The sequence below is a fragment of the Thamnophis sirtalis genome, unplaced genomic scaffold (genome assembly GCF_051295495.1).
Source record: "Thamnophis sirtalis isolate CommonGarterSnake01/CBP01778 unplaced genomic scaffold, rThaSir2_p1.2 scaffold_14, whole genome shotgun sequence".
In the NCBI taxonomy this organism is placed as follows: Eukaryota; Metazoa; Chordata; class Lepidosauria; order Squamata; family Natricidae; genus Thamnophis; species Thamnophis sirtalis.
The window spans coordinates 30146972-30174170 of record NW_028261394.1 but is presented as its reverse complement, the minus strand read 5'-3'; the positions used below and the strand labels follow the sequence as shown (position 1 = coordinate 30174170).

Sequence of the window (27199 nt, the reverse complement as noted above, 5' to 3'; positions counted from 1 at the left end):
TGCTCTCTGAGCTTGGTGGGTTTCTTGCAGACATTTCATTACTCATCTGGGTAACATCATCCAGTTTGGGTAATGGAACGCCTGCAAGAAAACCACCAAGCTCAGAGAGCACCAGGGGCCTCTTCTCTAGACTTGTTTCTGCTTGGAAACAGCTTCTGGATTTTTGTTTGAGTGGAATGAAAAGGAAACTTTGACTTTAGGTTTTGATGATTATAAGGATTTTTTCATTAGCGTTGTGAAAGTATAAGGCAAAAGATTGAGGTGGTAATTTTATGTATTTTACTGTATTGAAAAGTGTCAGGAGTCAGCCCCTTTTTCTTCTCTTTGCATCTTTTCTTTTCTTTTTAAACTTTTGTGGGGGTGTTGTGTTTTTTATAATGAAACTTAATAAAGATTTGAAATGCCAAAAAAAGTCCTTGTTAAACAGCCTGAATGAGCTCTAAAAAATGTTATCTTCCCCAGGATTTAGCAGAGCACTGCTGTCAGTTTGGAAATCCTGAATTGTTTCTTATTTCCATTGTTTAACAGATTAATAGATTAACAGAGTTGGAAGGGATCTTATAGGTTATCTAGTCCAACCCCTAACTCAAGCAGGACACCATACACCATTTTTGACAGATGCCAGTCTAATCTCAAGGATGAAGCTCCCACAACTTCCGAAGGGAACTTCTGTTCCACTAGTTGATTATTCTCACTGTCAGAAAATTCCTCCTTATTTCAAGGTTGAATCTCTCCCTGTTATGTTTCCATCCATTATTCCTTGTCTGGTCTTCAGGTGCTTTGGAAAATAGTTTAACTCCTTCCTCTCTGTGGCAGCCATTCAAATATTGGAAGACTGCTATCCTGTCTCCCCTTGTCACCCCCTTGTCAGGCAAATGGTCTCATTTGCCATCAGATCCCTATGCCATCACATGGATTAACAAAAAGAAAAAAAGAAATTCACAATACTAATCCATTCGTATTTACTTGAAGAAACAACTTGGAGGAAGTCCCACAGAATTTAACTGGAATTAAATATCATCGTGAATGTGACAGGATTTCATTCTGAGCTGAGCATGTAAGTATGCATGTACCCAGATGATGTGTATGGAAAATAAGAATCTGTTAGAGCAGGTCTTCCTTTGGTACCCCCAAATCTTCTCATGCTTTTATCGAACATCTATGGAGATTCTCAGTCATCGAGGTCATGGATGTCCCATCAGTGCTTTTCCAAAAGGCAACTGGACTTCCTTGGTCTTTTTAGCACTTAGCAATACCACTTAGACTTATATACCACTTCATAGTGCTTTTACAGCCCTCTCTAAGCAGTTTACAGAGCCAGCCTATTGCCCCCAACAATCTGAGTCCTCATTCTACCCCCCTCGGAAGGATGGAAGGCTGAGTCAACCTTGAGCCTGGTGAGATTTGAACTGCTGAATTGCAGGCAGCCGGCAGGCAGCAGAAGTAGCCTGCAGTACTGCACTCTAACCACTGCGCCATCTCGGCTTCCTTGAAAACATTTCGCTTCTCATCCATGAACTGAAGAAGCTTCTTGGATGAGAAGTGAAACATTTTGAAGGAGAAAAAAACCCAAGAAAGTCCAGTTGTGCAGAGAAAGCACTTTTGGGTCATTATTTTACTGTTTTGTGCAAATGAAGCAGGAGCGTTGACGGTCTCAGAATTAGTGGCAATAAATAGTGTTGTTCTTCGTATCTGTCTTAACTTGGGAAGAAGCAGCTCTTGGCACTGTGGCCGGAATCAACATCAGGGTAGCATCATGTACATTCCTAGAGTAAAGACGAAGATTTCCAGTAGCCCCATGCGAATCAGACTGCAGGAATTGTTCCTTGATGAAGTTGGAGGCCTCAGCTCTAGGCGACAGTTGTGAGCCACCTGTTCAAGTGGGATTTCCACTTCGCTTGCCTTCTCTTGCATGCTCTTCTTCACCTAGGGAAGTTCAGAGTTAAGGCCAAACTCACAAATCCCTTCGCAACAAATACAAACATCTGAAATCGTAATTATTGTGTTTGTGTACCACCCACCTCCCTCTTTGGGGCCACTCTAGGCCAGTGATGGCTAGCCTTTTTGGTGCTGAGTGGGCAAAGTGTGTGCGTGAAACTCCAAAATGCAATGCAAGCACCCTCCGGGCATGCGCCCTGCCCCCTTCACCCTGTTTTGGCTTCCAGGTTGGGGAAGGAGGCCTTCCAGGCCCAAAATGAGGCACGGAGGCACCTTGTGCCCCTCCCACATCCCGTTTTGGCTTCCAAGGTGGTGCGAGAGGTCTTCCAGGCCCAAAATGGCATGGGGCGGCATGCATGCACACATGTGCTCAAACCCCCCAAATGCAATGCAAGCACCCCACGCACATGTGCACACACATCCCCCGCATGCGTCCCGCGCATGCGAAGCAGAGACCCGAAGATCAGCTGGCCACTGGGAGGTGCACACAAATGCACAGTGGAGCTGCGCTGTTGTGACTGTTGGCGTGCCCACAGAGAGAGCCTTGCTTGCCACCTGTGGCCATAGGTTTGCCATCAGGGCTCTAGTTCGTCAAACATCAAGCTCATTACCATCCTTCAACCAAGAGAAGCAGCATTTTATGATGTCCACCGACAATTTAAGATTGTCACTGTGGGCGCCAAGATCTATCGGGGTGTCTGCCATCAGGAATTAATATTGCTAAGGAGCAAAGCTAAGAATCAAATGTCCTCGAACCAGAAGCGCTTACATTTTCTACTTCTTTGAAAACACGAAGTAAGTTCCCCCTCAGAATGCCTCGGAGTTCATCCTTGGACCAGCCTCTCCTCAGCAGTTCTTCAATTAAGTCTGGATATTTTGAAACATCTTCCAGTCCCGTAGGAAATCTGTCAGTCAAGACATGAGCGGCACAAACTAAATGTCTATTTCTTAGCAAAACCACAGCCAGATTAGGAAGTAAGAAAATTCATTGTCAGCTTTTGCTTCTAGTAAAATGGCTGTTCATGAGAGACTCTCAAGCATTCTATAAATGTATTATTTTTTTTAAGGAACTGGACAATTCCAATAATTTTATCCAGTTGTACCTTGTGACTTTTTTTCCCATCTGATCTAAATGATTTTTGATGCTAGGATAAATACAAAGGGTCCCTTCTGGGTAGAGCAAGGTTATTTTCACACATATTTGTAAAGGAGAAGTGGAAGATAATTCACATGTACTATTACACTGCGAGCTACACAGAGCTTGTAGGTCTGCATATATTCTCCCCTTATTAGAGAGATTGCCAGGGAGGGCAGACAATGTTTATCTAGGCTTTCTCCCCCAGGACACTAACCCGGTTACCACGTATGCAGTGGCAAAGTTCTGTGCTGCTGCAATGTCCATAAGAAAAAAATTGGCTACAGTATAGTACCACCTTGTACCAATTATCTGGACATACCTTTAACAGTCTTTGGACCATAATGTTATTATCCACTTTTAATGTCAATACTTTTAATTATATTTTAATGTTAGTATTTTTAATATAGTGTAAAGACAAATGTATATTGCTGGTCTTTGACCGTAATAAAGATCTTACTTACTTACTTACTTACTCACACATATTTAAACATCTGCAGAACATTCTCACACCATAAAACTACCATTCATTTAATGATTTTTCTGAAAAGAGTTGTAGCAATGCTGTAACTAACCTGCTGTCCATATCTACCCTGTGGAGGGAATGGACAAAATATGCTGTCCCAGATAGAAAATATATAGAGCAAAAGTAGTAGTGGGTGAATTTTAATTTGAGATGGGTGACAGGACAAAGAATGCCACAGTCAATAGTTGATTGTCATACGTGTGCAGTTCTGCTTAGCTATTACTCATTGTTTATTCAAGAAGGGTGCCAGCTTTTACCACAAAGCTTGCTATTTGATTTAAGAATGCAGTTGTTGCAGGCTATTTCTGCTGACTGCTGGTTGCCAGCAGTTTGGCAGTTTGATTCTCACCAGCTCAAGGCTGACTCAGCCTTCCATCCTTCCGAGGTCGGTAAAATGAGGACTCAGTTTGTTGGGTGGGGGACAATATGCTGACTCTGTAAACCACTTCCAGAGGGTTGTAAAGTACTGTGCAGTGATATATAAGTCTAAGAGCTATTGCTACCTACCTGCTCAACAGGACAACTAAGTGCCAAAAGAACCAACTAACACAGTGTTTCTCAACCTCAAGGTTGAGAAACACTGATAACAGAATGAAAGTTCTCTTCTATCCTCTGGAATTTTGTAACTTAGATTGACTGCTCTTTATTCTTTGCCTGCTGGGTGGAAACATTTTCCCAGCTGCACAGCCTATGAGAAATTGGGATAGACCACTAGGCCAAACAGCCAATGCCAGGTGACCCACAGGCTCAGAAGGATGAGGAAGAGGCCAGAGAGCATGGGCTTCCTAAAACAAGGAGCATGCCACTCATCCTTGTCAGGCTAAAACCAAGCACACTCATCTACTTTGAAGCCTGATGTTACAACATAAGTAGCTGCAACTGGAGAAATGCTTTAGCAAATGGTTAAAGCAAGCAAAGGAAGTAAGAGTAACATTTTTAAATAACTTTGGAGTCCTTGGCGATCTCTGTGTTTAGTTGTTTGCTTACAAACATTTCATTACCCAACCAGGTATCATCAATGCTTGTGTAGGCTTTGTTCCCTGTTTATATACATACAGTGCAGAGCAGAGGTGGGTTGCTAAATTTTTTTATTACCGGTTCTGCATGCGCGGGAGCATCCGGGCAGGTGGGTGGAGCCTCCCACCGCCACTATTACCAGTTTGGCCAATCTGGGCTGAACCAGCAGCAACCCACCTCTGTTACAGAAGTGCTATTCAGCCAGTTCTGACAGGTTCTGGAGAACCAGTTAGTATAATTATCAAACTAAACATATTAAATGCTAAACGTGGCAGTTTGGAGCACTTCTTTAAGGTTTCCATACATCTGGAGCCTAAAGAACACACACACAACAAAGTGCCAAAAAGTTCAAAGGTGACTCATTTTGAATATAAAATGTTCCGTTTCCCTTTAAAAAAAATGGTTTTGCTTTTGAATTGGGTTGGTTCAAATGTTGCTTGAGGTCTTTGGGACTCAGAAAATGGAATTATTTTGAGTTCAAAGCACTTCTCAAATGATTGAATATGAAGTACATTTCAAGCCCTAATAACTTGAAAGGGAAATGTTTTGCACATCACCAAACAGTACTGTATCCACTTACTAACCGAGTTTCTCCATCATAGTCACCACCAATTCCTATTGAAGATGAACCTGCAATTTTCTTTATGTGGTCAAAGTGATCTGGAATTTTTTTTTTCCAAGGAAAAAAAGAAGAAGAAGAGATAACATCAGAACACAGCATGGACAAAGGGGAAATGCTTCTGTGCGAGGAGCAGGCAGAGTTGGAGGGTGGAGTAAAACATGTCATCAGTTTAGACTCCTTATATTGGCACAAACAACAGTCCAATCCGTCTTGAATTCCATTGGCCTTAATCTTCATAATACTTAATAATACTCGGGCAGACAATCGATGCAAACTCAAGGTAAACCACTCCAAATTTGAGCACAGAAAATATGACTTCAGCAACAGAGTGGTCAACACCTGGAATGCTCTATCTGACTCCATGTTACATCCTCAAACCCCACACAGCTTCAACCTCAAACTGTCTACTGTGGACCTCACCGCATTCCTAAGAGGTCCATAAAGGGGGTGTGCATAAGTGCACCAGCGTGCCTACCGTCCCTGTCCTACTGTCCCCATCTATTTGTATTCATTTCTTTCGTTTATATCCATGTTTATATTTATATCTGCTATCTTGTACATGTTTGACAAATTAATAAATGCAAATACAAATCTAGTGCCAATTTAGTGCTGACTATTATTTACTAGATTCTTGTGTCTAGGCGTCAATAAATCGTTTCTGTTGCAACCTACACAAATGGTTCTAAGTCTTTGCACATGAGAATGCTTTATCCAAGTTCCCACGTTGACTTTACTTGTCAGAAACCAGCTGGGAAGGTTGCAAATGGTGATCATGTAACTTTGGAGATGCTGCAATGGTGTTAGGTGCATGGACCGGTTGTAAGTGTTGTGGGGTGCTGGCGGTCTGCGGAGCTGACAGCAGAGTCAGACAGGGAGGAGGGTGGGGAGAAACATGGGCCAGTCCTGGAGTCTGGGGAAGGCTTGGACAAGGGCTCTGCATCAGAGGCAGAGAGGGGGCCAGGGCCATCTGGGAGTTATGTGCTGTCCCCAAAGCCTTCAGAGTCGGACGTCAGCAAGGCAGAGGATTAGGCTCCCCCTGTTCCCAGTGCACACATGCGCAAAGCTGCCAGAAGGCAAGAACAGTTAAGACAAAAGGGACGACTCAGGAGTAAGTATTGGCCCCTGCCATAGGACATAAAGGAGGAGCAAAGTCATGTGAGCCTTTGCAGGAAGCAACTTGGTGCATGCTGGTCAGTTTACCTTCTGAAGCTCTATTTTGACTCTTTGGTCCATGTGGCCTTGCCAATTAAGTCTTTGGCAGCGTTTCAAGGAAGATAAAGGTAGGTGCTTATCAGCCTTATCCCGAAAGACTTTGGCAGCCTACTGTAGGACTCTTTACAACTATTTGGGACTCATTACAAGTTGTGAATGAAACTAATTCACAGCCTCTGAAATAAAAAGAGAGTTTTTGGGACCAAGCATGTGCTTTTTACTGTATCAGGAAGCCTAGATTAGAACTGTAAGTCACTTTTTTTCAGTGCCCTTGTAACTTGGAACAGTTGCTAAATGAACAGTTGTAAGTCAAGGACTACCTGTATATAGAAACAGCACAATGTTTGCAAACCTGCAACAGTTGCAATGGTAACTGTCTTACTTCCACAAGCCAAAAACTTCATAGGGAACGTCACCATTATAATTCCACGGTTCTCTTTCTAAAACAAGGGAAAGATTAAATAAATCAAATATCCAATTCTGAGACTGTGCAATGCCTTAGATTTGATTCCCAAAAATTGTTTTGCCGCACGTGGGGTACAAATATAGCAAGTGTCTGGAAAGTCTTTGAAAATAGCTGGGTTGTTTTTCAGGAAACTTGCTAAGGGGAAATAAAAGTACGTCCATGTCAAGGGAAGATATCTGGAATGGGTTTCACCTACCATGGAAGCCTCTCTTGATGCCTATCAAGGTCCCTGACCCAACGCATCAGAGAAGTTATACGTTGCAAAGCAAACCACTTCTCTCTACTATAAGGGTCTTCCCCAAGTTGGCAACTTTAAGACTTGTGGACTTCAATTCTAACAGGGTGGAGAATTCTAGGAAGTTCCAGAAGTCTTGAAGTTGCCAAGTTTGGAGACCCCTGGTCTTCCATCAGCCATCATTTCCAGGAATGCCTTTCGGTCTTACATCAACCTCTGGCATTATCTGAAATTAGGCAGATCAAGTGGTTTGTAACCTGTGAGAAGTGAGAATTATCCCTGTAAAAGATAGAGCAGTGATAATGCCATGTTTAGCCTCCAGGTGACCTAAGACACTGCATTGGAATATTAAGTAAGACATTACATAAGAATGTTCCCGGTAGTTACAATAACAAGTTTGTTTCGCACAACCTGGTTAACAATAGCTGGCAGGTTAGGCTGTCTGTAGTCACGCTAAAAGTAACAATGCTGACTATAGTAGTAGCTGTCAAACAGGATGGAGAATACATCAAAAGGGTTAGAGATTACTGGAAATGATTGGATGGAAGTTACAGGAAGAGGACCCTTACATAACCAGAATTTAGCCAATAGGATGAGTGGGCAGTAACAAGGCTGAGCTTCTGAAAATGTATATAACTATCATGTATTTCTATGGAAGATGTCCACCTTTGCTCTGCCTTAATGAGTATGGAGGTCCCTTTTGCAAAAGATAATAAATGGCTCTTTATTATTATTCAGCTGTCTCTTCGTAATTTCACACCAAAAGGGTTATTCTCTAGGGATTATTCTCACATAACCCAATGTTTTGTTTGACAATATGCAACTTAGGTGACCAGGAATATTGGAAATCCAGGACTTTAAAAGGGTCTCTGGTTGAGGGATCCTTTCCTTTCGTGCATGATCTGGAAAACAAGACTCACAAGCTGTAGGAGAATGTCATCTGGAACATTCCTGGCATGGTGGCAGACAGAGTTAGCAGAAGAATGGCTGAAAATGACAGGTGCTCTGGAGACCCTAAGAACAGTTTTTGCTGTCTCTTGAGAGGTGTGCGATAGGTCTACCATCATCCCCAGGCGATTCATCTCCTTCACCACTTCCTAGAGAAAATACAGTAAATATTGTGGTACAGTGACACAGAGACACTCTCTCACCCAAAGCTGGGATCCTGACCATCCTCCCAAAAATCACAATAAAATGTTCGTGCTGTTCAAAGTTTTCTTCCAAACAATGTTAGGGTTAGAAATAGCATCCAAAATTAATTCAAAGTTTGAGGCAAAGTATTGCTCAAAGTTCCAATTTATTAAGAGAGTCATGTTGGCACATCTAGGAAAACCCGAATCTGAAGGCTTCCCTGTTTTTCCCACCTAGTTGAAAGTTCAATATCTTGCCCACACACCCACAGGTCCATCACATGGTCCAATCCTCCACTGCCATGGTGGCCGTTTCACCCATTCAGTTCTGGCCAGGTGCAGAGGTGCAAAGACAAAGGATGACCTTGGCTTCCTACAAAGAATTTTGTTATGGCTACATAGCATTTAACTCCATTCAATCCCTCCCCCCACCAATTTCCCACAATAGAAAATGCATAGTAGAATAATAAAAAGTGTGGCAGGCCAAAGATCCAAAAGACAACACATCTCCAATTCAAGTCGTCTTCCATTTTCTTGTTGGGATGTCCAATCAAGAGGGTCAAGATTGGCATGTTCTGCCCATGCGCAGATCTTCTACAAGAAGAAATGCTGAAGGAATATTTCTGGAGGCTAGAAGGGTGGGAAAGACTGAATTAGGATAATGGTTGCTAAGGGATGTGGAAGAAATTGGAAGAAGAATTGGTAAAAAGAATGGAAGAAGAAAGATGTCAGAGAGAAGGAAGAATCTATCTTTAACTCAACTCAATAGAAGATTGGGCTTAATGTTTCTTCAAATATCAATGAAATAAATTGCAAGCCTGAGGATAGGAACTGCTTCATATTAATGAGATATTTTGGTTAGAGAGAAGAATAAAAATGTTTCCTAGATATAAATGGAATGGAATGGGCACTCTGTTATTACTTTCAGGTAACAATGCAACCGATACCTTAAGAATGTATTTATTTCTAAATTAAAATTATTTATAACTTACCTTTCAGGCTATGCAATCTTTCCAAGGAGACTTTTATTTAATAGGAAGAATTCTTCAAAGCAGGAGTGTCCAACCTTGGCAACTTTAAGACCTGCGGACTTCAACTCCCAGAATTCCCCAATTCTCCAATGGACCATCAAACAATGGACCATCACTTGAGGCACATATGACCAGGCTCACATATGTGAAATAGTCAAGGCTTATTTCAGACCTATTATGCCAAGACCTGACTCTTTGGAGAAGGCTTTGATACTGGCATAGATGGAAGAAAAGAGGAGAAGAGGACAATTGGCAGTAATGTGGTGATAGATGCACTGTTGGAAGTCTTGAAGACCAGGTTATAGACAGATTTTCGTGGAGATCTATTTATGTACTCTCTAAGAGTCAACAACTTGATGCATGTACCACCATGATCTTCATTATAATTAAATACTGGTTATGGTGGATTCTCATCAAGATACCCTTGTAGATTAATTCCCAGATCTCCCTTATGTAAGAGGGACGTCAGAGGGACAATATCAATTCAAGTCACTTGTTAAGTTACACTTAAAACTTTCTCTTACGATGCCGAAAGGAGTCAAGCCTTTAACATCAGGATAGAAATTATTTCTGCCTTTCGTTGAAGTTTCTGCCCTAAAAATAAACAAAAAATAAGGACTTTTATTCAAGTGAAAGGTGAAAGGTTGAAAGGTATTCAAATCAAAGGTTGTACAAGCGTCATGAAAATATTTCAAAGTTTAAACAGGTCAAATTTTAACATCTATGGAGATTCTCGGTCATCCAGGTCATGGTTGTCCCAAAGGTGCTTTTTCAAGAGGCAACTGGACTTTCTGGTTTCTCTTTGAAGATATTTAGCTTCTCATCCAAGAAACTTCTTCAGCTCTGAATCTTAACAGTATTCTGGAACATGTAACAGTATACAGGAATTTTAACAGTATTTTAAAAATATACAGTACATGTAAAACAGTCACAATTTATTTATTAATCATATTCTTATTTATGTAACCCTTCCTCCAATAAACTCCAGACTTCATCCATTTAATTTATCTAAAATATGATTGCACCTGATTTTACTACTTTTTTTTGCCACAAATCACTGGAGTTGATAAGTGAATCACCAAGTCATTAAGATAATCCAACTTCCCCCATTATTTACATGGTTTATTTTTCACATTTTATATTTCACTTTAAAAAAAAAAAAAAACCCTCCCATTTCCCTCTACCATGCTTTACTTGTCGAAAGCCAACTGGGAAAGTCCCAAATCATCATCAAATGACCCTGGGGATACTGCCATCATTGTTGATATATACCGGTTGCCAAGTACGCAAATTTTGATCGTGTGATTGTGAGGATGTTACGACGCTCGTAACAGTGATGGGATTCAAGTTTTTTTTACTACCAGTTCTATGGGCGTGGCTTGGTGGGCATGCCTTGGTGGGTATGGCAGGGGAAGGATACTGTAAAATCTCCATTTCCTCCCCGTCAGCTGGGATTCAGGAGGCAGAGAATAGATGGGGGTGGGGCCAGCCAGAGGTGGTATTTACTGGTTCTCCAAACTACTCAAAATTTCCACTACCAGTTCTCCAGAATTGGTCAGAACCTGCTGAATACCCACTTCTGGTTGCAAGGTGGTTTCAAATTCTTACTTTTGCATTTTTTTCTTAATCTAGCTTTCTACAAATACATATCATCTGAATCCATTGAAAAATCCTGCCATTTTTGGCTCCCCAGCAGAATTCACTCCAGCTAGGAAAAGTCTGGTTTGCCGGCTGAATACCACCTCTGGTTTGTAAGTGTGAGAACTGGCCATACATCATATTTTTAATGCTGTTGTAACTTCAAATGATCACAAAACAAATGGTTTTAAGTCGGGGACGTCCTGCAATTCATTTTCTTAAACCATAGAAACACTATATTATTTAAAGCAAGGGTGTCCAACACAATGCCTGCAGGGGTCAAATCTTGCCCGCAGGGTGCTTACATCTGGCCCACAGGGTCGCCCTAGAAACAGCAAGGTGTCTCTGCCAGTGAAAATGGAGCTCCGTCTTCACTGGCAGAGGGCAGTAGGAGGCCATCATGGCTGAAAACAGAGCTTGGGAGCCAGTGGTGGGTTATGGCAGCCACTACTGCTGGTTCGTTGTACTGCATATGTGCAGTACAACGAAAATTGCTCTGCGCATGCACAGAAACAAAAAACAAAAGGGAGATCCAGTTTGGGAGCATGACAGGCCTGGGTCACTGCTGGTTCCAGCAACCCAGGCTGCCAAGTTACTACTGGTTCATCTGAACCAGTCCGAACTGGCAGGAACCCTCCAATTTTGGGAACCCATTTTTGCTGGCAGAGCTCTCGGGCCACCACAGATGCCCAGACACGAGTGACATCAAGCTGGCCACACCCATCCTGGCCTCCAAGGTCAAACACAACCCTGATATGGCCCTCAATGAAATTGAGTTTGACACCCCTCATTCAAAATAACAGTGGTGATGTCATAACAATCCATCTCCGAAAGAACATTTTTATCCGTGGATTACCAGGGAGTGTTGCACACATGCGTCAAAGTCATGTACCGGGCGCCCAGATCATAGAACATCCTCAAGGTGGCCAGACTGCTGTCCATGGAATGACCGCCTTCAATGCCGATCAAGCATCCTATCTTCTCAGGGCGAAGACTCTCAATGCCTGGAGTCGAAACAGAAAGAGAGCATTCTACTTTAAAAGGCAGATCCTCAGAGGACACATATGGTTTAGAGCAGGTGTGACCAACTTTGACAACTTTAAGACTCGTGGACTTCAACCATGGGGATTCAGTGCCATCATAACTTCAAATGGTCACTGAGCAAATGGCCATAAGTCAAGGACTTCCTGGATCTTGGGAAAGGGCACGGCCAACTGGAGTTCTCAACAAAAGCATTCAAGATGGCAACGTTTTGATGGAGATCCCCCTTGCATAGGTAAAGGTTGAGATCTGTTTCCAAAATCTGAACTTCTGGTCGGACACTACTTCCTGTTCATCCATAATACAACTATGTGGTCTTCACCAACAGCATGGAATAATGGTCACCCAAGATATTTGTAACTGGACTAGGGTACTACATGGAGGGTAGGAATTTTGGGTAGATATGGAGAGCCTCAACTCATACTTCGTATCCATGTGATGTATTGAAAGAGGTGATGAATATCTGCTTATCCAGCCTTATGTTCCCATCAATACTTATCGGGCTACACATATGCTGAAAGTGTTGTGCCAGGTTTTATACAGGTGGCCCTTGGCTTACAACAGTTCAAAATTACAATGACACTGAATCTCCATGGTGATTGATCACAATTCAGATGCATGGCAACTGGTCCCTATTTATGACGGTTGCAATGTCCTGGAGTCTTGTGATCCTCTTTTGCAACCTTCTGATAAGCAAAGTCAATGGAGGAAGCTAGATTCACTTATAATTTAACCACTGCATTGATTTGCTTACTAAATGTAGTGAGAAAGTTCGTAAAATGGGGCAAAACTCACTTAGCAACAGAAATTTTAGACTCAATTGTGGTCGTACATCGAGGACTGCCTGTAAAACAGCCTCTAAACCAGGAGTGACTAATGTTGGCAGCTTTAAGAGTTGTGGACTTCTGGTTTTGCTGGTTATGATCAGTTCTTAGACTTTTGGCTGTTCTGATATCTCCACAGTCATGTGATTACCCCCCACATTTATATTTTACAACTGCATCTTTTAGCGATGGAAATTCCAGTTCCAATTATCACCATGAGTCAGGGACTAACTGTAAGTTGCTTCTCCTTCTGGTTAACTTTCTCAACAGTCTGCATTCTATCTCAGATGAATAAATCCATCCAGTATGCTTCATGGTCACAATAGGTAAAGGTAAAGGTTATCCCGCACATGCATGCTAGTCATTTCCGGCTCTAGGGGGCAGTATTCATCTCCGTTTCTAAGCCGAAGGGCCAGCGCTGTCCAAAGTCGTCTCTGTGGTCATGTGGCTGGCATGACTAAACATCCAAGGCACACGGAGCACTGTTACCTTCCCACAAAAGGTGGTCCTTATTTTTCTACTTGCATTTTTTACATGCTTTCGAACTGCTACCTTGGCAGAAGCTGAGGCAAGTAACGGGAGCTCACTCCATTATGTGGTGCTAGGGATTCGAACCGCTGAATTGCCGACCTTTCTGAGTGACGAGCTCAGCGTCTTAGCCACTGAGCCACTGCATCCCTTATGGTCACAATAACTAAAGGTTATTATGATTTCTACCCCACAATTTTTCCTCTTAAAGAAGAAGCAAACAACCCATCGTTGAAGACAATATATGTATCTCCAGCCTTGGGTTGCAGATTTTTGCAAATCTTTACACCTTTGAAATTAAGGAGATAAAGTTAATCTCCTCCAAATGAAAAATTGTATGCTATAATTTTTGGCTGTGTATGTTCCATCTTCCCACCTACTGGGAGGTTTTTAGTGCCTGTCCTGTTCTAAAGTTTTCCTTTGATACTCCTCCGAGCCTAGCGATACTCCCCCCCCCCCCCGGGTAAATATTTTAATGATTAACTAAAGGGATTGCAAAAGAATGAGTTTGCTACATATTCTTGAGTTTACAAACAATTGCATTCTTATGCTGTTAGGTCAATTATGTTGTTTTTCATGAAAACGGGAAAAGAATGCAGGTTTCTTATCCCTTATATTTCTGTCTAGGATTTCTTTCTCTGAACACAGGAAACCAAATTTACCCTCCGAAGATGTCAGCAGTTCCAGTTCTTCATAGTCGTCACACATCCGTTTGACTACATCGATTTGTTCTAGTGTCAAACGCACAGCGTCTTTGTTCTGTGCGCCACAGAGAACATAGACTGACCAAAACTGGGAAGATTTAGAAAACAAGAATGAGTATAAACTATGTTTGCCAGCTTGAGTTATTTATAAAAATAATAAAGGCAGGGTAAAAAAAATCGAATAAACCAGTAAAATAAAGATAGCAACTGCTTTTATCAATTCAATACTTTGCTTCTTTGTGTCATGTGAAACACCATGTTTTTTTCACCAATGCGGATGTAGGAAGTTAGCACCCACCCCTCTACTAGAAGAATGAAATAGTTTGAGAAATATTCAAAGGGCAGAATATTATATTCCCCGGGATGATAAAAGAAGAAACATGTTTTAAAGATAGAAAGCAGCTCCCTGCCCCCAGCAGTTATTTGGTACCCCTTAAGAAAGACTGAGCCAGCCTGTCTACAAGATGAAAGACCTTCAGCAGGGTGATGGGATTAAGACATGACCCTCCAGGACATAATAGGATTAACCAAGGGGTGAAATGCTCTGACGTTTGCTACCGGTTCACTTTGCTACCGGTTCGCTTCACACGTCAAACACATGCTTTGCACGGACGTGCACCACAGGCACTACTGCGCAGCCCTGAAAAAAAGAGGATTAAGAATCCTTTTCTGAGTCTGAAAAGGTAAGTGGAACAGTGAGGGGGGAGGAAACAGCTGTGTCACATGATTTAGATTTGCTCAGAAGCAGGATTTCCTGTTTTTTAGAGAATATAAATCACGTGGCACAGCTGATTGTCAGAACATTAAAAAAATGCTACCAGTTAGAACGAACCAGTAGTTTTGATGATCAGCTGTGCAACAATCAGCTGTGCCGTGTGATTTCTAATTGCACAACACAGTTGATTGTTGCACAGCTGATCGTTGGAGCTACCGGATTGCCCGAACCGTTAGCATTTTTTATTACTGGTTTGGGCGAACCGGTCTGAACCAATAGCATTTCACCCTTGGATTAACCCATTTAAGCAGCAGAGCTCACCACATGGCACAATCGCCATTGCATCACCCAGCAAACTTCAACCAAACTAGCTCAGACAAACATGATCCCTACATGGCCCTATGAGAGTCTGACAACAGCCAATAGAATACATGTTTTTGCACAGGAACAAGAAGCTCAAGTGCAAAGCCCAAGAGAAGGTATAAATACACCCCACACATACACACTCAACTCCTTGTGTTCAGCTGCACCAGAGAACCATGTGCTTAGTGGTTCTGCTTCATCATTAAACCATCTTTCCAAAGCCTCAATGTTTCTAGTGTCTTTTCCTCAGCTTGGAATTGAACCATATGGATATTTCTTCCAACGCTGCCCAAGCTCCATTCTGGTATGTATCTACTTCTTAGCCCTTACCTTAGCTTGAAACTCAGGTAGCGCTTACCTGCACCCCAACATGGCCAGCCTGGAGTTTCTCAATGTTGGTGTTGGTACCGCCGAGTGTCTTCAAGTCAATTGTGCTGAGCTTGTTGTGGTGAAACCATCTTAATTTCAAGGGCAGATCATTGTGTCTGAAAGGTAAAACAGAGAATTGTCACCTTCCCTAAAGGCTGATCTTGGATTGATGGGCTATATATTTTTTGGGCACATGAAAATTTAATCTACTACAAGAAATGGTTCCTTGAAAGGGCTGCAAGCTGGACATTTTCCTCTTCCTAAACATTGAAGAGGGACATGGTGGCTCAGTGGCTAAGATGCTGAGCTTGTTGATCAGAAAGGTTGGCAGTTCGGCAGTTTGAATCCCTAGCGCTGCATAATGCAACTTAGAAGTTTGAAAGCATGTAAAACTTCAAGTAGGAAAATAGGAACCATCTTTGGTGGGAAGTGTTCCATGAGCCTTTGGCATTTAGTCATGCTGGCCACATGACCACGGAGACGTCTTCAGACAGCGCTGGCTCTTTGGCTTTGAAATGGAGATGAGCACTGCTCCCTTGAGTCGGAAACAACTAGCACATATGTGTGAGGGGAATCTTTACCTTTAAACATTGAAGAGTCACTTCTGATTCTTACTACTGCTAGCACCATACATGTAATCCTCAACATTTGTTTAGTGACCACTTGAAGTTACAATGGCGCTTTCACACTTATGACTGTTGCAGTATCCCCATGGTCACATGATCAAAATTCAGACATTTAATAACTGATTCATATATATGACAATTGCAATGTCCCTGGGTCCTGTGATCCCGTTTTGTGACTTTCTGATGAGCCAAGTAAATGGGGAAGCCAGATTCAGTTAACAACCATGTGACTCACTTAACAACTAATGTGTTCCCCTTAACAATCATAGCAAGAAAGGTCGTAAAATGGGGCAAAGCTCACTTAGCAACTGTAAATTTTGATTTATGTTTCTGAGCAACATAAATTTTGGGTTCAATTGTGGTTGCAACTCGAGTATTACCCTTACCAGCTTCCAACAATATCTAATTCCCTCACTAGTGTCAAACTATCCACCAAGGCTGCATTACTATTACTATTAGTCTTCTCATTGTTCCTATCACCCATCTCCTCCTACTTATGACTGCAGGACTGTAGCTTTATTGCTTGTATCCTTATGATTTATATTGATATTGCTTGTTTACTGATTGCTTATTTGTACCCTATGACTATCATTAATTGTTCTACCTTATGATTCTTGATGAATGTATCTTGTCTTTTTATATACACTGAGAGCATAGGCACCAAAGACAAATTCCTTGTGTGTCCCATCACACTTGGCCAATAAAGAATTCTGTTCTGTTCTGTTCTGTTCTATTCCATTCCATTCCATTCCATTCCATTCCATTCTATTCCTAAATACTAATTCTAATTCTAATTCTACTCTATTCCTATTCCTATTCTATTCTATTATAATTCTACTATATTCTTATTCTATTCTATTAATAATTCTAATTCTAATTTGATTCTATTCCTATTCCTATTCTATTCTATTCCCATTCCTATTCTATTCTAATTCTACTCTATTCTTCTTCTATTCTATTCTAGGACAAGAAATGAACATGATCAAAATCACTTGGAAGTGTTCTGTGATGCTTGAGGCTTGATTATAGAAAAGTCAAGGACACCACTCTGAGAGAAAGTGATTGATACAAGGCCAGCCAGTTGGCTTTGTGTCTAAGGCTTGACTCAAACTCACAGACACCCCCCCCCCCCAATTTTGGCTTGATATCTTCCCCACTACTCCAAACTGGCTCTCAATACAATTACTGCCATTGTACCACCCTGTGTAAACTGATTGACATGTGTAAAGGTAAAGGTTCCCCTCACACATATGTGCTAGTAGTTCCTGACTCTAGGGGGGGCAGTGCTCATCTCCGTTTCAAAGCCAAAGAGCCAGCATTGTCCGAAGACGTCTCCATGGTCATGTGGCCGGCATGACTAAACACTGAAGGCACACAGAATGCTGTTACCTTCGCACCAAATGTGGTCCCTATTTTTCTTCTTGGATTTTTACGTGCTTTCGAACTGCTAGGTTGGCAGAAGCTGGGACATGTAACAGGAGCTTACTCCGTTATGCGGCGTTAGGAATTCAAACCACCGAACCGTAGACCTTTCTGATTGATAAGCTCAGTGGCTTAGCCACTAAACCACCGTGTCCCTTTTGACATGTGTAGCCATCAGTATAAAGCCAAGTATTAAAGAAAGTGAATTTAGTATAGCCAAAGGAATAATCTTGGGTCAGTCCCTCTCTCTCAGCCCTAGGAAGGAGGCAATCCCCTTCCGAAAAAGCTGCCAAGAACATTCTAGGACTTCCCTAGACATCATGAGGAGTTACTATTTACTTACTACTTGCTCAACACTGACACAAAGACACAAAGAGAGAAAACAAATAGAAAGTTATCAGAATATGCCAATCATTAGGCACTGTTCTCATCTCTGTTTCAAGGCCATTGATCCAATGGCTGTTTGAAGACATTTCCATGGCGTTATGGCTAGCATGGCATCATGGAGCACGGTTACCTTCCCACTGGAGTGGTACCTATTAATCTACTCGCATTTGCATGCTTCTGAGCTGCTAGGCGAGCAGGAGCAGGGGCACGGAACAGGAGCTCACCCCGTCAAATGGCACACGGGTCTCGAACCTAGACTGCCAGCTTTCCAGCTGACAAGCCCAGCGTCTTAACCGCTGAGCTACAGCGCCATTTTATCCCATTTTATCAGACTATGATTCTGGTACAAATCGTGGCTTTGCTGTTATGTGTCTGCAAGGAAGGAAATCCACATACCCATCGATTAGCCGAGATGCCGCCATGAGTTCAAGAACTTCACTTCTTAAGGATTCCTCCGTAGCTGTGGATTCCAAAATGTCCACAAACAGAAAGAGTAGCCCCAGAAGCATCACCATCACTGGGTCCCAAGGAAGTCCACAAGCTAAATGAGATGCCTCCAAATATATATATATATTTTCTTGGATAAAAAACGGAGCACGCTGTTTCCTTCCAAGTTCTTCAGGCAAAGGGTTTCAAACCCAGCGAAAAGAAGTGATCAATCTCTGAAAATCTTCACTCAGTTGGCCTGCTGCGGACAAGGGAAGAAAAAGAGAAGAGGAATTAGTGGGGACAATCTCGTGATGCGTTAAAAGGACACAATATACGCTTCTCTCAGGCTTTTCAACACAGAGAGCTCAGATCCAGAATAACATTACATAAAAACTTCTGGGAATCTCTCCCACACAGAAAATGCACACCCACGTTTTCCTGCAACTTTGCCAGAATATTTTTTTTTTTTTTACCATTGGCCAGATTTTTGTCTGGGCAGCCCTAATATTTACAACAAACAAGCCACATCGGCACCAGACTCATCAAAATGTCAAGGAAGGACACTTAAGTTTGAATACAATCCACACCAGGATTGGTCGAGCCTAGGAAATTTGTTTTCATATATATATATATATTCCAAACCCACGCATCCTCCCTTCCATGCACAAATGTGTCTAAAGATCAGGGCTAAAAAAAGCATTTGCTGGCAAATGAAATGTTCTTTCATCTTAAAAAGAAAGAAAGAAAGCGAAGCTTTTCCTCCATTTGCAGTATCAAAAATAACTTTTCTTTCATCATATTAAGATCTCCACCTCAGAAATTCCCAACCACGCTATTGCTGAGTGTTCTAGGCTTCAAAATCCACACACAAGTAGTCCTTGACATACAAGAGTTCATTTAGTGACCATTCAAAGTGAGCATTTTTCACACTTAACAACTATCACCCTTGGTATAACGTGATCAAAATTTGGAGGCTTTGCAACTGATTCACATTTATGACGGTTGCGGTGTCCCGGGGTCATGTGATTCACTTTTGCGACCTTCTGATCAGCAAAGTCAATGGGGGAAGCCAGATTCACTTAACAACCGTACTACTACCTTAATAACTGCAGTGATTCACGTAACAACAGTGGCACGAAAGGTCTTAAATGGAGCAAAACTCAAGTTAACAACTGTTTTGCTTAGCAACATAAATTTGGGGCTCAGTTGTGGGTCGTAAGGCGAGGACTGCCTGCATCTGAAAGTTCACAAGACTAAGAACCCTTGTGAAAATTTGCTTTTTGGAAGCAAACCAGACCTTCCCTAGCTGGAGTGAATTCTGCTGGGAAGCAAAAATGCGAGGATTTCTTCAATGGATTCAGAGGATATATATTTGTAAAAAGCTGGACTAAGAAAAAAATGCAAAAGTAAGAATCTAAAAACACCTTACAACCCTTAAGGGCTAACATCTCAGAATGCTAGTTAAATGTCACGGCATAAACATCAGTTGAAATTCTGTGGATATTGGCTCATGAAAAACTGCACTGTGATAAATGCAGGTTGGGTTGCTGGAGGTTTGCAAGGGTTCTGGAAAACCTCTAGCTAAGATTCTGTGCAGTTCGGAGAACTCCTAAATCCCACTCCTGGCTGGCCCCACCCCGTCCTGTCCACCAACCTCGCCCCTCCCAGGAGTCCCCATGTGGCCCATTTTGGATACAGGTAAGTACAGGGCATGTGCAGAGGCTTGGAGAGGGCGGAAAATTGGCCCACCGGAGGTTCAGGCTTGTTTTTGGCCTCCAGAGGGCCTCAGAGCCTGGGAAGGCCGTTTTCACCCTCCCGGAGACTCGAAGAAAGCCTCCAGAGCCTGGGGAGCAGAGGTGGGTTGCTCCCAGTTCGGCCCGGTTCAGCTGAACCATCAGTGGTGGTGGTGGGAGGCTCTGTGTATGTACACAATCGTGTGACTGGTGAGCGTGCACACGAGCATGAGTGAACTGGTAGTAAACCAGTTAGTAACCCACTACTGCTGGGTAGGGCAAAAATGGTGCAGGAGGCTGATTAGGTCATGCCCACCATAGCCACGCCCAGCCAGGAATCGGACAGAGAACCCCTTGCTAAAAATTTTGAAGGCCACCCCTGGATAAATGTGTTTGTCTTGTAAGAGTCACAACACCGTTTGCACAACATTCTGTTGTGCTTTTTACAAAGGCTGCAAATGTCACATTTACTTTGGCATCTATTTGGGACATGTGGTTTATTTTTGGGAAAAGGCACTTGCTTTCTATCCATCAAAGGTTGCGGCAATATGCGTTACTATAGCAGAGATGTTTGCAATATTTTACAATAACATGCGGAACTGATTGTATTAGAGGAGCCAAAAATGGGCGGCTTTCTTCAATGGATTCAGAGGATATGTATTAGTAGAAAGCTCAGATTAAGAAAAAAAAGGCAAAAGTAAGGATCTGAAGCCACTTTAGAACCCCTAAGGCAGTGTTTCTCAACCTTGGCCACTTGAAGATGTCTGGACTTCAATTCCCAGAATTCCCCAGCCAGCGAATTCTGGGAGTTGAAGTCCAGACATCTTCAAGTTGCCAAGGTTGAGAAACACTGCCTTAAGGGTTAACATCCTACAGTGCTAGCTAGATGTAATGGAAAATGCAAATATGCAGGCAACAAAAATAGTTAAGAAAAACAGATTATGCAGCACGACTAAAATCTATAAAAGGAAATGTGGGGGCAGGTGGGTGTGTTTAAATCATTTTGTCGTGCCATTAAATATGGATTTCCTTGGAAGGATGTTGAGGGAAGGCGATTGGGCAGAGAAAAGATATCTTAATCATTTCTTCTAGAGCAGGGATTGTGGGCTGGATCCGGCCCATGAGATGCTTAGATCTGGCCCATGGGGCCAGCCTAGAAACAACAAAACACCAACCTGTGGTGCATTTGCCAGCAAAAGGCGCCCCCCCCCCCACACGCTCCATTTTCGCTGGCAGAAGGTTACCAAAACAAACTAAAAGCCAAACAAAAGGAGAAACGTTTCCCCTTTTGCATGTGAGCATCCAAGAGGGGGCAGGAAAGGAGAAAGGGAAAGGGGAAAGAGAAAGGAAAAGATGGGAAGAGAACAAAGAAGAAAAAACAAGGAAAGAGGGGAAGGAAGAGGAAAGGAGAAGGAAGAGGAAAGGAAGGAAGGGAGGGAGGGATTAAGGAAGGAAGGAAGGAAAGATGGAAGGAAGGAAGGAAGGAAGGAAGGAAGGAAGGAAGGAAGGAAGGAAGGAAGGAAGGAAGGAAGGAGATTATAATGAGAGGGATGTGGGTCTCAGGTAAGTCCTGCCACCACTTGGTCACCACAATGCCCCCAACACAAGTCCTGTGTCATGCCTACTATGCCACACCCAATCCTGGCCACACTCAACATGGCCTCACCCCCAGCTACACACACACACACACCAGTGGTGGGATTCAAAAATCTTTACTACTGGTTCTGGGGGCATGGCTTGGGGTGTGTGGCTTGGTGGGCATGGCAGAGGAAGGATACTGCAAAATCCCCATTCCCTCCCGATCAGTTGGGACTTGGGAGGCAGAGAATAGATGAGGCGGGGCCAGCCAGAGATGGTATTTATTGGTTCTCCAAACTACTCAAAATTTCCGCTACCGATTCTCCAGAACTGACCAGAACCTACTGAATACCACCTCTGACACACACATCCAGCCCTCCGAGGTCAAATGATGTGACCCTTCTGTTCTAGAGGAGTTTGACACTTCTGTTCTAGAGGATTTTCTGGACCGTATTTCTTCTGCAGAATTTTAAGTTCCAACTGAGTCTCTCATATTCATTATCCTGTATCTCAGCTGTTTTCAATCTGTCCTCCAGTTGTATTTGAGATTACACTTCCCATAATTGTCAACAAACAGCTGAAGGGCACCAGAGTGGAGAAAGCTGCTACAGTTCCTTGAAAGCACATTACACAACATTCCTCTGAAACAAATTTCTTGAACAGAAGATTGTATTGCAAACACAACAAAGATGAGGAGCCTGGAAGTTGAGACGTGCATAAAAATAACTCTGTGAATGGGAACCATGTACCTCTTTTAGATGTTTAAAGAGGGAAATATATAGGATAATGGCATAAACATCATGTGAAATACTGTGGAAAGCTGCACTTTGATAAATGTGTTAATCTTTTAAGAGTAACAACACCCTTTGCAGAACTTTCTGTTGTGCATTTTACAAAGGCTGCAAATGTAAAACAGATTAACAGAGTTGGAAGGGACCTTATAGGTCATCTAATCCAACTCAAGCAGGAGACCCTACACCATTTCTAACAAATGGCAGTCCAATCTCTTCTTGAAAGTCTCAAATGATGGAGCTCCCACAACTTCCGAAGGCAGCTTCTGTTCCACTGGTTGATCGTTCTCACAGTCAGAAGGTTCCTCCTTATTTCTAGGTTGAATCACTCCTTGGTCAGTTTCCATCCATTATTCCTTGTCCGGTCTTCAGGTGCTTTGGAAAATAGCTTGATAACTTCCTCTCTGTTGCAGCCCCTCAAATATTGGAAGATTGCTATCACGTCTCCCCTGGTCCTTCTCTTCACCAGACTAGCCATGCCCAGTTCCTGCAACCATTTTTCATATGTTTTAGTCTTCTCTCCTCTGCACTTTTTCTAGAGTCTCAACATCTTTTTTATAGTCTGAGGACCAAAACTGGATGCAGTGTGGTCTTACTAGGGCTTTATAGAGTGGTGTTAGTAGCTCCTTGATCTCGATTGTATACCTCTGTTAATGCAATTTAGGATTTACTTAGGCATCTCTTTGGGATATGAGATTTATTTTTTGGGAAAGGCACTTGTTTTCTATTAATGAAAGGATCCAGCAATATGTGTTGCTATTGCAGAGATGTTTGTGATATTTTACAATAATATGTGGAACTGATTATATTAGACAAGTAATTTTTTTGGTAAAGCAGGGGCTGCTGATACGTATAAAATATAAGGTATTTTTTAGTTTGTATTTTTAGAATGAAGTGGTCTCTTATTAATTTTGGTTAATGAATTTTTAGATTAAATATTATTTTGTGTATATATAAAATGTAAGTACCTGTGCATAAAACTGTGGCAAAAAGGCATATATTGGAGATATTTTTCTATCTTTGCTCAGTTTCTGTTAATGGAAAACCTGGAAACCCCGGTTCCACCACAAAAGCGCGTAGGACAAAATCGCGGTCGACAAAAGCGCGCTGTGACGTCATCACAGCGCGACGAAAAAGTTCGAAAAATGTAAAAATAAAGCGAAAACCTTACCCTAAGCCCCCCAAACCTAACCCTAAACCTAACCCTAACCCTAACCCTTAACCTAACCCTAAACCTAACCCTAAACCTAACCGTTAAAGTAACGAAAAACGTAACGCTAACCCTTAACCTAACCCTAACGCTAACGCTAACGCTAACGCTCTAAAGCTAACCCTAACCCTTAACCTAACCCTAACCCTAACCCTAAACCTAACCCTTACCTTTATGTGAATCGGCTTGCTTTAATTTAATTTTTATTAATTTTTATTTGAATTTTTCGATCTTTTTCGTCGCGCTGTGATGACGTCAAAGGCGCGATTTTGTCAATCGCGCTTTTGTCGTCCGCGCTTTTGACGGGTCACGGGAAAACCCAAAAGGAGCTACCATAGTTATGTCAATCTGAGGCATCAAATACACACAGGATTCTTGTCATACTTTTAACATATAGTACATCAGAGGTGGGTTCCTACCGGCTCGCATCAGTTCGGTAGAACTGGTTTGTCAAATCTACCAAACCAGTTAGAAGAGGTTCCACCAGTGGACCCGGAAAGCAGGCCGCACCTACAGAAGAGATTCCAAAAATTTTTGAAACCCACCACTGTGGTACATGTTATAACATAAATGTTTGTGGAATTTAAAGGAACTTCCTTAAAAGGCAAAACAGGCCAATAATTCATCAGGGTTATAGGTCACCAGCAAAAAAAATAAGACCATCCTTAATAGGAATTGTTGGAGGTGCCTATGACAGAAGTTTCCAGCAGTTTCTATTCCTGTAGCACTGTGCTACGAGCTGGAAACCTCCAGCTATATGTTCTCAATCTTGAATGAAATTCTTCTGGCTTGTTCCTTCAGACATCTTTTTTTTTATGACTGCCTTCCATTTCCTGTCTTAGAATATGAAATAAGAATTATCATCTGCTCTGCCTAAGGTGCACAGGTGTCAAATTCGTGGAATCACATTGCTGTCGCTTGAAATTTCGTGACATTTCCCCCCACTTACAGAACTGGAGTGGGCAGGTCCTGTGCATGAAATATTCAAGGATGAGCTCCTGTGGTTTAGGAGAACCTCTATCTAAGATTCTGTGCAGTTTGGAGAACCCTCCAAATCCCACTCCTGGAATTTGGGGGTTCTCCTAAATTGAGAAACCAAGATTTCCTGGGAAAAGTCATTCTATGCTTAGGGCTCCCAATTCACTCTCTCCGAAGAATGTATGTATGTATGTATGTATGTATGTATGTATGTATGTATGTATGTATGTATGTATCTATCTATCTATCTATCTATCTATCTATCTATCTATCTATCTATCTATCTATCTATGTGCCTACCAGACATCTGGAAACTGGCCCTAGTCAACAAACAAGCCCCACCCACTACCCAGGCGGTTACAATACGAAACAACAAAGGACACACAGCCAGCACCAATCAGCACCAATCTACCAATCATTATACAACCACACAACCAATCATTCCACCTACTGAAACAAAGCCAGCACTCCACACACCCCCACCAAGATTTTTAGAAAGACGGCAGCTCCGACCACGCTTTAAGCCCAAAACCCAGCCTGAAGATGGTGAGTGAGACCTCGCCGAAACATTGCCAAGACAATCTCAATCTTACATGGGAAAAGACCCTAATATAACAAGACCAGCATACCTACACCTGTGAAAATCTATGAAAACAAATATATGTTTGTTATAATATAAATATTAATATAAACAAACAGCTCTTCAGTATTATATTTCATACTGCAAAATGGATATCAAAGATTGAGGAGTGTCCTAAAGAGGCTTTCTTCTCCTCAGTTCTCACCCCTGAAATCATCTGCCCTTACTTTTGATAGTGCTTGTTCTATTAGATTTGGATCCTTCCTACCATGAAATTCTACCATTTCTAACAAAATGAAATTCAATGCAGAGAAAAGTAAAGTCTTACACAGGCAAGAAAAACCAAAAGGACACATATAAACTGGGTGAAACCAGGCTTAATAGCAGTGACTCTGAGAGGGATCTTGGAGTCTTAGTGGACAACAGGCTAAACATGAGCTTGTTGTGTGCAGCGGCAGCCAAAAAACCCCCACGCAATCCTAAACTGCATTAACAGAAGGATACAATCAGATCCAGGGAGATACTAATACCACTCTATAAAGCCTTAGTAAGACCACACCTAGAACACTGCATCCAGTTTTGGTCACTACACTATAAAAAAGATGTTGAGACTCTAGAAAGAGTGCAGAGAAGAACAACCAGGATGATTAGGGGACTGAAGACTAAAACTTATGAAGAACGGTTCCAGGAACTAGGTATGGCTAGTCTAGTGAAGAGAAGGACCAGGGGAGACAGGATAGAAGGGTTCCAATATTTGAGGGGCTGCCACAGAGAGAAGGGGGTCAAGCTATTCTCCAAAGCACCTGAAGGCCAGACAAAGAATAACAGATGGAAACTGGACAAAGAGAGATTCAACCTGGAAATAAGGAGGAATTTCCTGACAGTGAGAACAATCAACCCATGGAAACAGAAGTTGCCTTTGGAAGTTGTGGGCGCTTCATCACTTGAGACTTTCAAGAAGAAATTGGACTGCCATTTGTCAGAAATGGTGTAGGGTCTCCTGCTTGAGCGGGGGGGGGGGGTTAGATTAGATGACCCATAAGGTCCCTTCCAACTCGGTTAATATGTTAATCCAACATTCTAAAACGATGACCTGCGGAGTAGTCATCAGTTTCTCCAAGACAGATACATCAACACAGCATAATTAAGCATAGACCCTACCTTCAGATGATCCCGTTTCCTCTTCACAACACAGATCAGTGAATGGGAAATGCTGTCCCCTTTCTGAAATCCTACCCTACCATTAAAATATGTCTATATAATCAAAATGCAGATCCTTAAGATTTTCAATAAGTTATCCAGAAGTCTAACCTGATCTACTTTCTGACCACTTCCATTTTCCATCACCCAAAGACAGAGGACTTCTTTCAAAACGAACCCATTGTTTGGCTTTAGGCTTCATTTGTTATTATATCTGTCTACAGTACAGAAATTTTAGGATGTGGTTCATATAGCCTTCTCTTTCTTTCTGGCGTGTCTCAATAGTGGCTAAACTCCAGATCCTCTGAAGGATTAATGTATGGTTACCGCCACCACCTCCCACAAAATGCATAATTTCCCTTCCCTTATTTGTGGAAGGGGAAAAGCTCGTGCGTTGAATCTTACCAAACAGCAGTATTCCTTGTCCGCAACACTATGACGCATAATGCAAGTTGAAGGCACGTCTGTTTCTGAAGGATCAGCATGTGATCATGAGGACAGATGATGGGACGGTGATTAGGAGGGAGTTCCCCAGTTGGTCTACTATCTATTCCTCACGTTTCAGCTCACCAGAAAAGGGGAACTAGTAAGATAGCAAAGGGCAGGCTAGGGCAGAGAGAGAAATCTGCAATTGAGTTCCCATTTTCTTTTTTTTTTAAAGCTAATTTTTCCTTCTTATAAGCCCACCAAGTATTCATTCATTCATTCATTCATTCATTCATTCATTCATTCATTCATTCATTCATTCATTCATTCATTCAGTTTGTCACT

The 27199-nt window shown here is 42.2% G+C and overlaps 1 protein-coding gene across 1 annotated transcript; it reads right to left on the bottom strand.

The window, feature by feature from the left end:
• Positions 1-1386: 1386 nt before the first annotated feature.
• Positions 1387-26696, bottom strand: LOC106539150 (dipeptidase 2). Its single transcript, XM_087728686.1, has 11 exons — positions 26390-26696; positions 18326-18617; positions 15484-15610; positions 14006-14135; positions 11807-11954; positions 9837-9906; positions 8072-8248; positions 6803-6890; positions 5201-5276; positions 2708-2843; positions 1387-1926 (listed from the first exon to the last, which is right to left on the bottom strand). The coding sequence occupies exons 2-11, from the start codon at positions 18442-18444 to the stop codon at positions 1744-1746; spliced, it is 1254 nt and encodes a 417-aa protein (XP_087584812.1). The 5' UTR covers positions 18445-18617; positions 26390-26696; the 3' UTR covers positions 1387-1743.
• Positions 26697-27199: the final 503 nt, after the last annotated feature.

What these genes read in the sequence shown, in the direction of transcription:
- LOC106539150 (XM_087728686.1), bottom strand. Translation starts at nt 18,444, where the DNA reads ATGGTGATGCTTCTGGGGCTACTCTTTCTGTTTGTGGACATTTTGGAA. An exon ending in GCATCTCGGCTAATCGATGG is followed by an intron (nt 15,611 to 18,325) that starts GTATGTGGATTT and finishes TTTACCTTTCAG; the next exon opens with ACACAATGATCTGCCCTTGA. An exon ending in ATGACATTCTCCTACAGCTT is followed by an intron (nt 6,891 to 8,071) that starts GTGAGTCTTGTT and finishes CCCTTGTTTTAG; the next exon opens with AAAGAGAACCGTGGAATTAT.